Source organism: Lissotriton helveticus, chromosome 3_1, assembly GCF_964261635.1.
Source record: "Lissotriton helveticus chromosome 3_1, aLisHel1.1, whole genome shotgun sequence".
NCBI lineage: Eukaryota > Metazoa > Chordata > Amphibia > Caudata > Salamandridae > Lissotriton > Lissotriton helveticus.
This window is the reverse complement of record NC_136061.1, coordinates 1557343502-1557362376: the sequence shown is the minus strand read 5'-3', so window position 1 is coordinate 1557362376 and position 18875 is coordinate 1557343502. Positions and strand designations below refer to the sequence as shown.

At 41.6% G+C, this 18875-nt stretch overlaps 1 protein-coding gene across 2 annotated transcripts in view; it reads left to right on the top strand.

Annotated features, from left to right (window-relative positions):
* Window positions 1–18875, top strand: part of FDXACB1 (ferredoxin-fold anticodon binding domain containing 1) — a 149824-nt gene that overhangs the window by 45001 nt on the left and 85948 nt on the right. For both annotated transcript variants that reach the window (XM_078682314.1, XM_078682313.1), the window contains 2 exons: window positions 6176–6421; window positions 14418–14604. In XM_078682314.1, coding sequence (XP_078538440.1) covers window positions 14430–14604 — 175 coding nt within the window. In that variant the 5' untranslated portion in view covers window positions 6176–6421; window positions 14418–14429. The remainder of the gene's footprint in view (window positions 1–6175; window positions 6422–14417; window positions 14605–18875) is intronic.

The window sequence follows — 18875 nt, the reverse complement described above, 5'->3', positions numbered from 1 at the left end:
ATTGTTTAAAAAATCAATGCATACGTGTGTGTATGTATGTGTGTGTATATATATATATATATATATTTTTTTTTTTTTTTTTTTTCCGGGGTCCCCACACATGGGCGGGAATATTCAAGTGCTTATGACTTTGATTTGAATACCCCTGGAAGAGAACTAGGATTACCGGTAAGTAACTTATCCTTCTCCAAACTTGCTAGTGTGAGATAAGTTCCTAGAAGCAGCTTCAAAATTATCCTCTTGTTCTCGTCTGCCTGGCACTTTGGCATTTAACTTCTGTCTCTCCAGCACCATGTTCATTCTAGGTCCAAGATGCATTTCAAGCATCGGAAACGTCAATTCATAAGCATCATATACTTCTCCATCACCTCCTTCTACAGGTATCCCTGGGCTATTCTCATAGTTGTTCCATCGCTTCACCTCCAAACTGTGCGGTAGGACATTCTGTTTTCTTAAAGTCGTGAATTTTTATTTACCTTTGACTATTAGCTAGAAGTAAAAAATCTTCTTCCACTGCTTCCAGGTTAACAGATTCACTTGCTTCTGACAAAAAATGGGGGGTGGGGGGGTAACATGTTTGCTGCTATCACTCTAACACAGCAAATTAAAACAACAATCTAACTCATTAGGCTAACATAAGTTAAAATACTAATTTAAGTGTTTTTGCTTATTGCGTATAGAAAAGGCCAAGTAATACAAATTGTTATAGTAGGCAATTGATCCCTCTATATGATTTGTCCCCTTTGTTTCACTCCTCCTCACCGGAGGTATTTAAATAAATCACCCTTCAGTTTTGCTGTTATGTTTCCCCACCACATGAACGTCTCCAGATATTATCCTCTACATTACAAAAAGGTGCTGGGACCTTGTATGGGAATCCAGAGAAGCTGCTCCATTTGGGTGGGATATTCCAACTCCTCCCTGGCCCTTCCCCTACTATCCGCTCTATCAGGATCTCTTAGGTTGAGGCGGGTCACAGTAATACCAAGCTTTTACACAGGTCTATGAGGGAGAATCAACAATGCCAAAATACACTTGGGACACATTTGACTCAATTGTCAGACATGCATTCCTCACACCAGCCAGCCATCATCTAGGCATTCTTTGCACTGCAGCGCCATGTTATCTCCAGCATAGAGCGGGTGAATACTCTTCCAACTCCACAAGTAGCCCACTCAGAGGGTCTCCACATTGCATATCATCAGCTCTCCGTTGAGCTGGCTCAGACTAAGGTAAAAAAACAAAGGTGGCCATTTTGCGCATATCACGCACTCCTAGAAATGTTTAAAAACATTTTAAAACCTTTTAAAATAACGACAGTAGCTCCTCTCGATATAGGAACAATTGTTGGTAATCTTTTCACCAACTTGTTAACTCCTGAGTGAAGTGGTTTCTTTTTTCCTTCAAGGATCATCTAACATGAGTTTAACTCTTAGCTTCTAAAAACATGCCTAATCTTTATTTTCTCGTTCATTAACACTGAACTCTCCCCCATCCGTCTGCTTGAACTGACTCCGCCAGGGAACCCAAATTTAACAAACAACGTCATGTTGCGCAACATGGAGTAGCTCGTTCCAGGATGGCTGCCAGGATATGTACCGATGGTGCTTCGCGTCAGTACATCTCTGACACCCCTGGTGTGCATAGCTACACTTCTGGCTCCAATCAGGCTGTCACCTCGCCCCAATCAGGCTGTCCTCTCGCCAATGGAGATTTCCATTGTGATTATGGTCTTTTGCGCTAGCGTTATGCTGCATTTTTGGTCTGTGTCACCACATGTTTATTATTCTGTCCGCATGAAAAAAAATTCTGGATAAATGTTAACCTCTAGCTTTTTTTTAACCTTTTTACCGCTTCACATTAAAGAGCTTTTTTTTTTTTAAACAAAAGGAATCTGACCACTTTTTTTAGGTAAACAGCGTTTACAACGCAACTTTTACCACGCACTACCTTTACCACGTAACTTTTACAACACAAATCGTTACAACGACTTGCGCTGGGGGGCACTGTAGGATAGGGAATAGTTTAATTTACTATCCAAAACCTTCCCTACTATCCACGGGGACTGGAGTTGGAATAGTAAATGAAACTATTCACTATCCAGCCCCCCCAACGCAAGTCGTTGTAACGACTTGCGTTGTAAAAGTTGCGTGGTAAAGGCATGCGTTGTAAAAGTATGCGTGGTAACAACATACATTCTTTGTTTTAGCTCCTGCCTTTTATTTTAGCAGTTATTAGACCAATAGAAGTGCTTTTTACCTGGTCTTGGCTATTTCATTGCCATGTTTTACATTTTAATGCATTTTTCTTTACATGTTTGCCTAAGGCACAATTGGATACAAACAAACAATCACATCAATCAAAAAATGCAGCTTATATAATGAGTATGCTAATAAGTATGAATCAAACTAGAGCAAAAAATCAAAACAGTGCAAAATGTCACATTACACCATCAATTTGTCAAATTAATTTCTTTGGGAACTCATTTTGTAGTGACTGATTAGCTTACTTTAACGAGCAGCATTACACCTTAGGCACTCTCATGGGTCTACTCCGCATTAGGGGTTAAAAGTGCATCAGTTCCCTACACAGATACCTGTCCATTTGAGCGAATGATAGACACAAGCAGCTTGACAAAGGTTAGGTGATTGTTTTTTTTCCTTTTTTTGTGATGTGTATGTGGTGTAAACAGCACTCACCCAAAACGGTTCCATCCTGCCAACAACACAACTCGACTTAAGTTGAATAATACACTTGAGCTTGCAAAGCCCTCATCTGTGACTTGAAGCATCAAGAACTAATATATGACATTCTAACAGTTAAGCCGTAGCCTAATGCAAAGTGTATATTTATCTTTCAGAAACCCACCCATACAACAAGAATTAATGGTAACAGGCACCTGACATTATCTTCACTCACACTGCTCAGAATATAGACTCCAACCACATTTCCTCCTTAATGCTTTTGTGCTAGGTTCATCTCCTACCTGCTTTCCTGAGAGCCAGTACAGTTGCCCGCATCACATCTATCCACCACAAGCCCGCCGTAGACAACTTGGGCCACCAAGCGTGCAGTGATCACTTCACAGACTTCCTTTTCCTTCACTAACCTCTTACTTAGTGATTGTTTAAAAGCTTAAGTATTCATTTTAATGTCTATGGGGGATTAAATCGCATCTGTTTGTACTTATTATTGTTAGTGTGAACTTTATTGGAGATGAGCTTTTGAAATAGCTTTAAATAACACTTTCTTGGGCTGCAAACTTCATTCATCAACAACGTGGTGTCCAAATGTGTTATTGTCCATTCCAATGATAGCCATTTTAATTTGCTATCCATCCTCCCACCCTCCGTGCTACACTACCTTCTCCTTTGTACAAAGAAATGTAATTGGTACAAAGGTAAGTTGTCCCTTATTTGATCTGTTTTTAGCCTGTTAATGGGATTATTTTATGGGAATTGTTGAAATACGATTTTGATATTATGCCCCTCTTTAGAGCTGTGAGCTAAACACACATCTAGTAGTCTCTCCTGGGCGTATGTACATCAGATAATACTTCGGAGCACAGTGTGGTGTGCTGCGTTTCAGTTCCACATGCATTCATTGCGATTCTTTGACAAAAAATCCCAGTCTTACTCATTGAATCCACGCATGACACCTTGGTCCTCTAACCTCGCTCGTCTGCAAGTCTTGATAACAGAAAACAATCCTATTCATTTAGCTTATGTGAACGGGCATAAGTCACTATAAACATCCAGTGTAACATGTGACTGCCTTACATGTATATTTAATCGAGGTTATGCTTGATAGATGAGCTATCAGCTTTCATCTGTATTTGACTGCCATTTGCGCTCCAGCACGTCATGTATGGTAAGACACCTTACAAATAATGTTCTTTAGCATACGTCTTTGGCAACATGGGTATGCAGATCTCACTAGACAGGGCAACAATGTTTCTTGACTCATTTTTCGGCAATCTGATTGCAGTGCCACGAATACAAACTGTAAATCCCACCAAGAACAAAGTGAGGGTGGAGGGTTAACCTAACCATGATTGAGGGCACCTTTCCCTTGAGGGCGTCCCTCGCATGTAGTCACAAGTACACCTGCATGGCCAAGTCCCTGAAGTACAGTGGTTTAACTACTCACACAGTTCTGTCCTCTCCTGTGAATAAAGGAACCACAGTTACAGTCACTTGCTGGACTATGGATAGACTTGTGCTTCAGAGCCAGCTTTGTCCTGGAAATATAAATGGGCTTTGGCTGCCGTGCAGTCCATAATGTCCTGTCCTAGGATGTCCAGAGGGCCGTAGTCCCCTGTCTATACATCCCTGCTCTGGGAGTCCTTCCTTAATGTAAAGATACATGTTTGGCTGACTAGTCTGTTCTCTCCCTCTTTCTGCCATGATTCGGAGGGTCAAGGAGTGCTCTGACTCTCTTTTCATAACTCCGCATTTCCTCCCCTCCACAAGCTGGGTAGAACAGAGATCAGAGGTGCATAGCACTGCAGTAAGGGGCAGTAGGTTTAGGTTGTGAGCACAGCACATGTAGAGGAACAACCAGAGCAGCAGGTCAGCATTCACTGGCCTATGCCATGCTCCTGCCACCACTGCTGGGTATAGAACAGAGAGCACGGAGGCCTGGGTCTGGTGTAACAGCACTGTTTGCAGCACTGAGAAAGCACAGCACACTGGAAGAATGCCAGGGTAGCTTAAATCGACTCTCTACCCTCCCTCTCTCTTTATCTTAAGGGTTATGTGCATTTTACCTTTATATACTCTGCCCACTGTGCTTTCTCTCCCCCTCCTGTCTTCTGTGCTCGCTGACACACACCCATTCCCTTTGGCACCTGTATGCTCTGTAATCCTACCTTTCCTAACTGTTCTCTTACTAGGGGTGAGCTGAAAAGATACCAGTAGCCTAGCTGGTGGCTGACGTAGCCCTTATTCAAGCCACTGGACCATGTTGTATTGTGAGCAAAGAGGACCCTATGAGAAGACCGTGTTTGCTCAGAAGTAAATGGGGGGTAAGGTGCAACCTAGTAAACACAGCTTTAGGAACATATTTTTTCATTTAAAGGTACAAATAACGACTGTGAACATATACAGCGAAAGAAGTCTGACGCAGCTGAGGAGAGAGCCCAAAGTTGTCAAGTTGACTTAATGTTGAGTCTTTCCACGCCTCTACATGGTATGCTTCAATCTGTTTGGGTTTTTAGGGAGAGATGTACTAAACGGTGGTTGCAAATTGTGCACTGACTTTTTGGGATCAGCCTTCATTTTGCAAAACGACTTCTATACTAATAAGTTCCATTGCAAAGTCTCTTGGCACATGAGTTTACAGAATGACCTCCATAATGAATATTAACTAGGAAAGTTGCAATCTGCAACCCAGCTGTCTACAATCACAAGGGCGGTGGCCTGTAAGAAAAAGCAGCCCTATTATGTTTGCATTCACAAAGAGGAAACTGTCAGGTTATTTTACCAGTTGGAAACGCTTTACTGACTGGCAAAATGGGATTAATGTGCACAGAAATGCCATTTTGTGGGTGCAAACTCTGAATTTGCAGAATTCACAATCACAAAATGATTTCGTACATGTGGCCCAAGTCTGTTGGTCAGTGGTGGACCATCCACCACATGGGTCAGTCAGAGGTAGACTGGGATAATCCAAGTGACACGAGAACCTGGGCTGAGCTGGAGGACGGAAAGTAGCGCCTGAGAGTGCTGGCGCTTTGTGTACAATGTGCATTGTTGGTCACCCAACATAAGATTTATAATTATACTTTTTGGTTGACCCTCTTGTACAAAAGTTCAAAAACATGAAATTTCAGTCTGGGAGTTGCTTATGCATAGGCAATGTGGCATGTGAAACCTCTGTGCTTTTGTTACACATGAAGAATCAATCTGTTGATAATCACAGCTATGCTGCATCTCTAGAACCCCTTAGTTCTGGTCTTTTTTTGCTGATCAGCACACGATTCTATCCGATATATTTGGTGGTTGTATTTCCCTCGGAGGTGAAATGTAATGTGGTAAAAAAATAAATAAAAAAAGGGTTGCTTCTTACTACATTTTGTTTTCTTTTGCCCTCCATTTTGGTATGCTTTCACAGAATTGACAACTGGTGACAGGGTATGTAGTAATAAGCATTTTTTATGTTTTAATTTTTTTAGGTGTACTCTGAAACTGCACCATTTTCATCTACCAACAAACTACAGCTGAACCATACGTGATAGTGTTCACCCTTCATCCGGAACTGCAGCATCTGTTTCTGTGGGTACAGTTGAGACTGGAAAACCTGGCAAACAGATGCATTGGATCCATCCAACAGAAGGTTCTATATAGGCATGAATGCCTTCCTGACAGACAAGAGCACCAAGCCTGAATTATGATTCAAGGGGCCTGAATTTCTTTTCGAGGTAAGGGTCCCTACTACTTGCTATTTTCTATGCTTGGAGTCTTGTTTCAGGTGAGCGGCTGCGTAGAATACTCTGACCTACTGTGAAAACCTCACAGTGATGCAGAAGCAGACAGGTAGGCCATCTGAAAAGTCATTGTGCACACTCAAGCCATTGCTTCCTAGTAGGCTCCACATTACTGTGGAAACTGAAGAAGCTCAGTAATCTACCAGAAAGATATGGGGCAGAGATCGTCATACGGAGCAGCTGGTGGTTGTTTACAACAATGACTTTACCCAGTTGAATTAGTTTCGGAGCAGCAATCTCCTCCCCCCGCCCCTTCATCAGTGCGGCCGTCGCTGGACTGTAGCAGGCCGAGGAATCCGGCAGCTCCCCCTCCCCCCGCTCCTCAATGTGGCTGCCGCAAGGACTACCACAGGCAGTGTAAGGTCTAGCTACGCCACTGATTTTACGAATACTATTTGTATAGTGCCAATACTGGCAACACTCCTTAGTTCTCATACAGCAACATACATAAATAAACCACAAGACACCTTGTTAGTGGAGAAAATTGCTGCAGGTTTATTTGCATTACAAATATGCCAACATGGTGGGTTATCTTACTGGCAATCAAAGGGCAGGCCAGCCCCTATGCCGCCTGCACGCCTGATGAGCCAAATTACACCGTGGCCGTCGCCAATTGGTGCTTACCAATTTTGGGAGGGGCCAACCCTCCCATCAGTGGATCGCCAGACCACACCCTTACTCATGCCCCCCAAAAGGTGGGCGGAGCGTTCCAGGCAGCCCCTGGTTGCTCAGACCCACAACCGCCCGTAGGACTAACGGGGCGCCGTCGTTCTTCCAGGGGACAACGCTAAGACATCCCTTGGTATCCTTGGCTTAGCACCCTTGTTGTGCTGCTGCATAAAGTACCCTTCTGTACCTTGCAGAGTCTGGATCGCCCTGTAACTCCTCCTGCAACACAAAACAATAAGTTAGATTCTTCCCCTCCCTCTACCACCCTTTGACCGTCCGCAGGGTAAGCGGTAGGGCGGGAAACAGCGAGATGGGCAGTGGTCAAGAGGCTGCACAGTGGACGGGGAAGGCATTTGTACCCTTGTCCTTCCACCCCCCCACGGCCAGAAGTGACACGGCCAGCTGGCCCCCTGGTCCCTAGCCCAGAGAGCCTAGTCTGCTGACTCCTGTGCCTTCCTGTGGCACTAAGGCGGCCGCCCTATTGGAGGGTCTCCTACGTGGCCCCCCGGGCAGCCTTGGCACTCATTTCACCCATTTGTTTAACCTTGTTTCTAAGCGACAAACAATGGAAAAAAATAAACAAGTACAGTTTTATTATTTTTTTGTCTGGTGATTTAAATGTTACGTTGAAGGGATTTAACTGGGAGCCAGGAGACTCTGTGACAGGGTATGGAACCACATGTGACAACAAGGGGATCAAACGGAATAGACCGATGTATGACGGAATTCCTAATTCCGAATGTGTTTTTCATGCATGTCTTCGGAACTCCATCATTTGAACGAATGTGTCTTTAGCATGCATTTGTTCTGCACGCAAGTCATTTTAACGACTTGCCTTAGGTGTATTGGAATAGTTTAATTTACTATTCCAACACCAGTCTGCACAACAGACGCATTCATTCTGTTGCCGGCGCTGTGAAAGCACTGCGTGTTTCCAGCTTCGTCCTAAAGGACGTTTCCTGGATAGACATCTAGCGGTGCACGATTGAGTCGATTTATATGAGACAGAGGGTTGTAACATCATTACTATCTTTTAGAGGGACTGTTCGTGCCTCACCTATTGATTATATGTTTGGGAACACTAATTTTATAACTTGGTTCTCCAAAGGGGAGATCTTACTGACTGAGTTTTAGCCCAATTTCCACTGAGTAGAGATCAGCTTAACACCAATGCAATCCCCTTCACCCAACACTCTACCAATGGTCTAAGGCTTATTTGGCACCTTAAAAATCCAGTTGAAACCTTGGCAACGTTATTAAAATCGCATCAGGAACTGTTCCTCGTTGTCTGGCAGACACCAGGAGAGAGGCTATAGTAACATATTATAACAGCCTAACTCAATGCATTAAACCGGCCCTGCTTCGACCTTCTCGCCCTGATAAAGGGGCACCGCGATGGGTCGATGCGCATTGCTCAGCATCCAACCGTAGATTGAGGAAGGCGTGGACCGCCATGGCACTAAGTTTGGGATGCATGTCGAGAATATAAATTCATTCTTAAATCCAGGAAAGAGGAGTTACACAAACGTGACTGGGAACTATTGGAAACTGCGGCAGTAGGGAAAGTCAGCAAGCTATTTTGGGACGTGGTAAAGAAAATTAGATGTAGGAATACCCCCAGAAAAAACTCTTTTGCAGTGCAACATCAGGATCTGCCTGGGTCTTGCACTTTACTGCCATATATGACGTTCAGACGTGGTACATGCTCTCCATAACAGGTTGCAACCATCCCTGCCTCTTCTTATATCTCTTCCAGAAGTAGAGTCAGCAATACAGCTGTGCACAGGTTTGAAATCACCAGGCCCAGATAGCGTCCCAATTGACCTCATAAAGTGGATGCCTGACCTATGGGGACCCCTTATTTTTTTATTTTTTTCCCCCTCATTCTGCAATACAGTGTACCTGAAGTTATCAGGGACCCGCTTCTCAGCTGTCCGAACCTTAGCCACACCTGGAGTTGGGGAGTCTCGCTATGTGTACTTACAAAGTCGGGTCCCCTTACGTTCATGACACTTTCAATACTTTTATTTCGAAGTGGGGGAGCTGGCCACCTTGGCCACTCTCCCAAGCATCATGCTTGTGGACATATTGCCATTGCATAATCATTGGAAATTAATAGGGCTTAGCATGTCAGTGTGTTCAATCACCCAATTAGTTTGCAAACTGTGAATCCTCCCAAACCTCCCAATAGTTGTATTTCCTACTGGGTTTCCCTTTCCTATCCCACTTATTTACTCTGTTTATGGGAGCCACCCATTCTAAGTGCGTAGGGGAGACTGGTCTTATCCACTTAATGCAGAGTTCCCTTTGCGCAAGCAGAATCAACATAAACAACAAGTTCTCTTCTTTCCTTGTTAAGGGTGTTACTCCCTCTTGCCGGCAGACCCCAAAAATAACAAGATCCATACTTACTATGAGTGGTCTTCTCAGTACTGCTTCTAGGATTTTACTCACTTCCTGCCAGAAGCCACTGAGCTGGGGGCACAGCCAGAACATGTGCACATCGTCCGCCCTTGGTAGGCCACATTTAGGGCAGGATTTCGTGTTACTGCCACTGAATTTGGATAGGCGCTTCGGCATCCAGTAGGCTCTGTGGGAAGTAAATAGGTGATTTCTCCTTAGAGTAGCAGATTTCACAATGGACCAACATCACTAAAAACAGCAGGTTATGAAGTATGGGGCCAATAATTAGTTAAGAACACTTTAACAGACTGGGAGTCTCTATGTACAAGTACAAATGCATCCCTTTCAAAATTCAAGTTGTATCAACTTTCTGGATGGGTAAAAACTCTGAAGGAGAAGTGCAGTGGAAACAAAATCCTAGAAGCCTCAATGTTACAGAATTCCCCAAAGAGAAAAGAAATTGCATTATGGTATTGGGCACTGATCGGAGCAAGGAGGAGGACCTGCTGATTCCGGAGAATACCTGGGGAAAAGATCTGCCATGGTTGGACCGTCAACATTTGTGGCAAGTATCTATGAGCAAATGGGGACCCCTTATTACAAATCTTTTCAGTAGCTCCCTTAATTCAAATATTCCCCATTCTTGGACCATATCTTCTATTGTCCCTATATTCAAAAAAGATCGCTCGTCTCCTAAATGCTATCAACCTATTTCACTGATCAATAGCACAATCAAAATCATAGGGAGAGCGGTTTCCAATCATCTTGTCATTTGGGCTCGAGGCAATGATATTCTCTCGCCTTTACAATTTGGATTTTGTCCAAGGCTGGGCACGGCGGAGCAGTGCCTGAATTTGAGTTAGATAGTAAGTAAATACATTCATGCCAGAGGCTCCCCCATTTACCTGGCCTCGTGGACCAAACCAATGCATTTGATTCAGTAAACAGGACCGAGCTGTGGATGATGATTCTGGATTTAGCAGAGTTCCCTCTAGTGAATTTCTTGCACTCTGGGCATGCAGATTTAATAGCGAAAGTATGCATGAGCGTCAACGGTGAAATGTCTCCTGAATTTTCCTTAATGCTAGGGGTGCAACAAGGGTACTTCTTTGCAACCCTAGGATCGCAGGCACGCAGGTGCTCTAGCCGATGACACAGTCCTCTTAGCCCATACCCCAAATTCTCTAAGGTTGTTGGTGGACCTAGTGACCAATTATGGAAAATCGCACATTATGGCATGTGGGCAAATCTAGGTTAACCAGACTCATAATCAACGGCAAGCTGTTATTTAGTTATTTGGAGTAACTTTTAGTTCTCTTTGTCTTGGCAGTATCAGCTCAACAGTTCCTACCTTAAACTTAGTAGTTTAGGTTAAAAAGCGTGTACATATTTTTATTTTTATTTCGTACAACTGTGCAGCTAGTTTGGTATGTCAATGCATTAAAAACATGAATCAATCCAAGTCACAATAAGTTTAACAATCAATACAAAATGTATAAAATATAAGGCAAGAAACAAAGAAACAAATGTCTTCATACAGCTGTGCAAGTAGTTCGGTATGTCAGTACATTAAAAACATGAATGAAGATAAATCACAGTAATTTTGACAATCAATACAACATTTTTAAAATATAAAACATAAAACAAGAATCAATTTGTTTGTTTGTTTGTTTCTTTGATTCTTGTTTTATGTTTTTAATGCATTGACATACCAAACTAGCTGCACAGTTGTATGAAATAAAAATATTTACACGCTTTTTAACCTAAACTCTTGAGAACAGCCTCTTTATCTACATTGAACAAATTGTGTTAGTTTTGTATAAACGTTGGTTCACTAGCCAAATTAGAACACTTTGCCTCTCCCGTAACTGATTATTAATAATCAGGTTCATATTCTGAAAAATCCATGACACTTCTTATTTAGATGTTTTGAAAGCTTGACATTAGTGTTTGTATTTTGGGCCATTACTTGTTTTTCTGCTTATTCCCCCTGGTCCCAAACAAATCCAGATAGGTGGCCTCCTTATATTTTTTCCATGTGAGGATGAGACCTTGCCGCATATTCTTTTTGTTTGCTCTGCATATAAGGCCCCTTGCCATAAATGGCTCAAGCCAGTTTGTGCTAAAATAGGAACAAGATCTGGCTAAACGACTTTGCGCATTCTAAAATCTGATACCAGCGAAGTCATAGTTATTGCTGTGGCCAAATTTTGGAGCTGGACGTGGGCCATAAGATGGAATAGGATGCAGGGCACTAATCAACTATGTAACTATGTAATTGGTTTCAATGAGCTATGGTGTTTTAGTCTCTCCTAATCTAACCTGCTTATAAGCTTATAAGATTGTGAACATTTCTTTTTTTTTTTTTACCTAAACCTGCGTAACTATGGTTATTCCTTTCCTTCTAGGAACTGTTATCTAGTCATAAGACAAAAGGTTTTAGTACATGTATTATTTGCTTGACATGTCTTTTTTTTAATGGAATTTTATTGAATTTTATCATGTCATTTTAATTGTTTTAAAAAGTCACTTCTTGCTGTTTATAAGTGCCTTTTATGATTGTTTATCATCGAATAAAGACTAATTGAATCTAACATTACATATATAAAAGACAAATGAGCAGCTATGAAATTCAAGTTGGAAAGTGTAAGACTGATCAAGAGTGGTTTGTCCTCAAAGTGTGATAAGAGGGTAGAAGGATGACATGTCTCAATGAAGTGACGCAAGGTGAAGGGCATGGAACCTGTTCCTTAACCGCATGCGCGCTAGCGGTTTTCCCGCTGCGCACTGCGTTTTTAAAAATGCCGCGTTACATGACGAGCTCAGCTCGTCATCAGCGTGCGAGCGGCGTAACTCATGACGAGCTGGGCTCGTCATGAGCGCCGAAGTGGTTAAGACACTATTTCAGTCTGCCACTCCCCATTGACCTCCTCATAAGTTAAGTGATTGCCTGAGTTCTGGTAACTTTATAGGGCTTGTTGATGGCCATGATAAATTTCATGGATCGACAGGTGAGTTCATTGTTAGAGCACTACATGCTCTACATGGATCATAGCCGGCCAACTGAATCTTATTTACAAGGTGTTAAATAATGATTTTAGCAAGCAAACTCTCCTTAAAATCCAAGCACGGCCACAATATATGTACGGCTGACTCATGATGGTAATCGCAGCTAGTGCAAGGTTTTGCTGAATTAGTCCGCTCTCATGGTGGAGCGTGGGTTTGTTGAAAGCAGGACACCAAATCTATCTATGAAGCAGAAGCCCTCTGCGAAGCAGAACTTCGATACATAGATGTAAGACTGATGTCACACAGCGTGTACTTCTTATAACTTAATAAAGCGACCATCTTCGAATGGTCCTGCTTCTTTTAAATAACACTGATAAGAATTGTTTGAAGAGGCAGATGAAGTAATTACTATTTCAAGGCATGCAGTATAGTCTAAAACTACTAAATGTCCCTTGCAATTCAATGTACAAAAGTAAACCTTTTGTTTTAAATCCATTTGTGAGTGGCGCAACCATTATGTTGTATGTAAATGCTCGAGAATAAGAAACATTTTTCTTGAAGATGAGAATATGAAAATTCCTATTCCAAGATGGCCATCCTGCTGCCACATTGATATCCGGGTTAAATAACAAAAAGTCTGTTTTTCATTTACGTGGCCGAGCAACCAGAGATGTTTGGGAGTTTATCTGGGTACTTGCAACAGACACCTGCACCTGGAAGTGGCTGAAGGGTGTTGAGAAGTTTGGTAGGGTATTGGCTTCATGGGTAGGATCTGGAAGAGCAGGGTGATATAGATGCGGGTATGCGGTATATTAAATAATTATTAAATTTGGAGCTTCCATTCCTATTCTTTATTTTCTATGTTCAGTTTTATTCTTTTCTAATTTTTCAATTATTTCCATTACTTTTAGGCCCTTGTTGCCTCTCCTTTTCTTATTCTTTTTCTTTGTTTTCCTTTTCCTCACATTATTCTTTTCCTTGTGTCACTTTTCCCGTTTTCTTCCTTCCTTTAATTAGTCTCCCTCTGTTTTACATCCTTCATTCCTCTTTCTTCATCACTGTTATTCCTCCTCGTATTGTTTCTTCATTCTTCTTAATTCTCACATTCCTATCTCCAACTAATTCCTTACTTGTTCCTCTGATCCCTTCATTCCTAATTTTCAGTCTCATTCCTCCTCCTTTCTTCTATCCCTTTCCCAATGTTTTCTTTTTCCAGTTACATCTTTCTTACCTAATTCTTCCTTTATTATGTACTTCTTCCTCTCATTTTTCTTTTATTTTAATTCGCTCCTTCTCTTGTTCCTTATTCCCATTCCATTTTTTTCTCTCATAACATCTTCTTATCCCTATTTCTTACATGTAATTCCTTTTTACTCATTCCTTCGTCCATCTTTTTTTCTTCCACTCATTAATTTATTTTCTCGTTCCTTATTTTTCTGTACTCCTTTTCACCTTTCCTTATCTCCTTATTCTTATTTATTACTCTCATTCCCTTTCCTAAATTCTTCCTTTCCATGCCTCCGTATAACTCATTGCTTCTTCTGCAATCGTTTTCCCCGCAAGTTGAATTTGTTTGCTTTTATTCCTTCTGCTTCTCATTCATGTTTCGTCCTCTCTTTTTTATTCCTTCCCGTCATTCGTTCTTCATGCCATTTCTTCTTCATTCCTCTCATTCCCTCTCTTGTTATCCTTTCTTCTTGGTATCATTCCTTTTTACCCCATTGGTTTTCTTTTCCACTATTCTCACTTTTAGTCTTGCACCTTATTTCTCATCGTTTAATGTATTTACCCTTGTAGAAAGGCGAATACAACTGTGTTAATGAGAACTGACGTTGGCTTATTTTTGCAGGTATTTGCCGCCATGAAGTTGGGACGCCACATCTTGCTGGTAGGGGAGGGAAACTATTCCTTCTCAGCAGCTCTCTCTGATGTTAGCAGTCAGGAGACCTGCATTACTGCAACCGGCTATGAAAGTGAAGAAATCATAACTCAGCAAGCTCTTGCTAGAGAAAACGTACAACATCTGCGAGAAAACGGTGAGAGTGACTCAATACATAAGCTTGCATCAATATCTGAACAGACATTTGGTAAAGTGGTAAAGCAAGGACCAGAACTCAAGTTTCCTAGTTTTAATTCTAAAACTTTCCCACTTGAGAGTATTGCTTGATGACAACAGTGGTGTCTCGCCATCCAAATAATATGCCCACCGTGTTAGGCTCTTTTTTAAATTATTTTTTTATATAGTATGCTCTACCTTAATGGAGCCTGTAGGTGCTCAAAGGTTTGCAGAGGGTGTTATCCATGGTAGATGCTTAGTGTCTCAGAGCCTAAAATACTATTGTATTCCTATTCAGTTACTAATTAGGACTTGGTCGTGTTAAAGATGGTCCTGCTACAATGAACATTTTATTGTTTAAGTGCTCTGGGGTTTATGTCAGTATGTTGATAACAAAAAATATCGTCTGACATAAATATTTTGATCCCGATATTGTTTCGAAAAATATTGTTCCATTGGTGGATAGATTTCTTCATTATTATTATTATCTTCAATGGAGTGTTTTTTGTAAACCATATTTATAAATCAATTTTTGCCAGATGATATTTAGGCAACGATATTTTGGGTCTGTAAAGTATGGAAAACACTGTCTGGCAACATATGTCTGGAGCGTGAAAATATATAAACACTCATTTTAATAAGTGGGAAACACTGAAAATGACCTGCTGAAATTCACACAAAAAATAAACACCGAAAACAGATACCTCTCACCATACAGAAATATGGCAATCTTGCTCCCCGCCTGTGATAGGACTGGGTTGATCTACTGTTCTAATGTCATTGTTAGCATATTTGGAAACAGTTGCTGGATGCTGTGAATAAATGCATATCATTTTCTTTGTTGAGATATTCCTGTATGGTCACTATTTAGACAGTATATTAGCCTGTATTTTCAGGCTTTGTTTTCTCAAATGGAATTGCACAGTCGCTGAATAGTTGTTTCTAATGTAAGAGACCAAACTACCACTATAGTACCAAAGGCACTATAGTGGTATTTAGAAGATAAGCCAATTCTTGGCAATGCACGGTGCCACTTTAATGAAAACAAAAGGTATGTACTCCGAAATTACCCCACCGTTGACACTCAGTCTGTAGAAATCTCCCCGTTTGTGAAAATGTGTCATATTGACTGCGACCCAGCTCTGTTTATCTTCACTTTGTGCCATGATTTGTATTTATTAAGACACGTTCTTGTGATTGACAAAATGTAGATCTTCCAACATTAAAACTTTATGCCAATTTTGTAGCTAGAAAAAAAAATACCCATGCAGATATCGAGCATTAGTTTTTATAATTTAACAGCAGTTTCCTTAACGCTTAAATCAACGTAATTGATGACACTAACATTATATGTCTTTATCAGTTTGCCCGAAATGTTGCTATCTTTATAGCATACGTTGGAAATTTTATAGCACATTGTATGATGTTCACTCTTTGGGAGCCAGTGTATCTTCTGCAACTTCCTTGAATGTTTAAAGAGACAGGAGCTTTAGATTCCGAAAAATAGAGTTTTACATTTGACACGAAATGCCACTGGGTCTTGCAAATAGAGGAGGGGTGTTCGGCTCCCCAGTGGCACAACATAACCTTAAGTACCTCCCTTCCCCCACATTCTGGTGGTGACGTTGAGACCTTTTTGGTGAATCGTGCGCTTTATAAGAACTTATGACTTATAGTAAAGGAGCCTGTATCACACCACTGCTATCTGTGTGCTCCACCTTCATGAGACTTGGAGCCTAGTTATCCACACACGGACTCTGGATTTAAATTACTATTCCTTAGGTGGAACTGAACGTATAGGCTCAAACATTAAAGAGCAAAGCCCACAAAATGTGACAGTCTGAGAAAAGCAACAGCATGGCTGTCACACAGGTTACACAGACTAAATGTAGGCTACAGAGTTATCTCTGAGGTGCAAAAAAGAAAATACAGTCTCAGACCAGTCTTGGGTGACACAGACACATCCTTAGGAGACCATAGGTAGCAGAGCTGTCACACAAGACCCATACTGAATATCCCACAAATGAAACAGAAAGTACAGGCGCAGTATTTACACAGCAGAGCTGTCTCTCTCAAAACGCTGATGTGACAGAACAAGGCTTTAGACAGGACAGCTATTCCTCAGGTTACACTGCTCCTGCTGCTTGATTGTTTAAGTATTACATAGTAATGAGTTGCCCAAGATCTCTCCAAAGTGGCTGGGCACTCCAGACACTACATTTAAAGCCCATCTCATAAGGTACATGTCCCTTTCTTCTCTGATGGACGTTGAGTCAGGAATTTTCAGTAATCTGATTTCACTTGAATTATTTACATTACTTGCATTAGATTAAGTCGTTCAGCAGATGTGGTTTCGAGCATAATACATTTCCTACCTGTATTATTCCTTTTCTTCATCCTTTCTCTTCCCACTACACTTTTCACTAAAACAAAGTGACACCCCGTGCATTATGTATACTGCATTGATTACTGCCTGTGTTTCGGGCAGGTAGAAGCATAACTGACTGCCTGGTGGGTGGAGGTATGCTCACTAATAGGGGGAATAACTGAGAGCTTCATGTGGAAAGTCTTTGACTATTCTCATAATTCTGACAACTGTTACTACAATGGTAAAGACGGCATTACCACAAATTGACATTACAATTGGCAACAGCGTGGGCATTGGTGTTTTGGCATTTTTATCTCCAATTAAACGGTACAGAGTTTACCCCAACATTTTGCTGGTACTAACATGCTTGGATTTAAGGAGCTCGGAATTCGAATTACAACATTTATTAATGTAATAATATAACTTTTGCTTAATACAAAAATTGTGTAAAGTGCAAAAATGCACTTAATATAAATGTACTGAACTTTTTCCCCACTGAGGACGAGCACTAGATGAGGGCCTTGAGTCGAAGTGCATGGACAATATATATTTTTTTTATTATAAATTCTGTTTATAAAACATGTCAACTTTAATTGACCACATCTATACATGAATAAATGATCATCTCTCTAAAATATTAGCTTATATCGCCACACCTTTGATTCATTTATAGTTAAATAACAATTGGGATCACAAAAGAAAATAAATACACAATTCCAAGAGCTCTTCATCGCCTTCCCACACCTGGAAAACTTTAGCCTATCTTGTTTATGCGGGGACTGACTATATTGAAGTGGTCCCACCTGGTGTCCCATACCTTTGTGTATTTTTTCAAATACCCCCAGGCTTAAACACTGATTTTTCTGAAATGAGCAATAATCTATCACTTAAATCCAATCAGGAAAGCATGGCGCATCACAGGCCTCCATTCACGAGTGATGCCTCGCCTGGCCAGGATGCTCTTGATGCCAATCAATTGTTTCTGACCCTAATGACCATCTCACCCAGTAAATACCCGCAGTAGGGCCATCTTGAGCTCCGCTCTTTTGATATCCCCACCTACTCATTGAGTGTATCCAGAATTTTGTCCTATTATTTTTGGATACCTGGTGTCATGTATTCCTATAGGTTCTGAATCGACCCCCCTTTTCCTGACCCTATTCTAGTTAAACAAACCAACGAGTTAACTAGCAGTCAGCCCATGAGGCAGAAAACCCCCATGATGCAGATACCGTTATCTGACGCAGTCACACTACGGCACAGGAACGTGTTATCTGATTAGGTCATAACACTTGCGATCTAATTAGACAAGCAATATTCCTCCAGCCCCTGATAAGGCATACGGAGTTCTCATAACAAATCAAACCTATGACAACCTGGGCAAAACCCTGCGGCCATTGTTTTGATTTCACCGAGAACTTTAGTAAAAGAATGTGCTAACGAGCAAGTCGTATGACATCCTTATTGACGTATCTATGTCCATCCTTACGTCAATCTCGGCACCTTAAAGGTATGAATATTACCGATCTTGCCATATGCAAACACACGCGTGGTGACGAGACGGAGCAGCCATACTTGCCGAAGCGAAGAGCAGAGCAGACCCCGCTGGCAGCAGCCCCGCCTTTCTGACGCGCTGAGAGACGCGCTGCTTTCTCCTGCCGAGAATCCAGCACCGGCGTTTCTGGGCAGCCCTCGCAGGCAGCCTGGAATATCGAGACCAGAGAGAGAGATACCATTCCTCATTCATCCTAACTTCCAGGTACAGAACTGAATAACCCCTCACAGAGAATTCTTTAGTTATTCACTTGGCAAAAACAAACTTAACTTAAACTGTAACTATCTATTCCCGCCCACGTATTAGACTTAGGTCAGGTACACGGGGT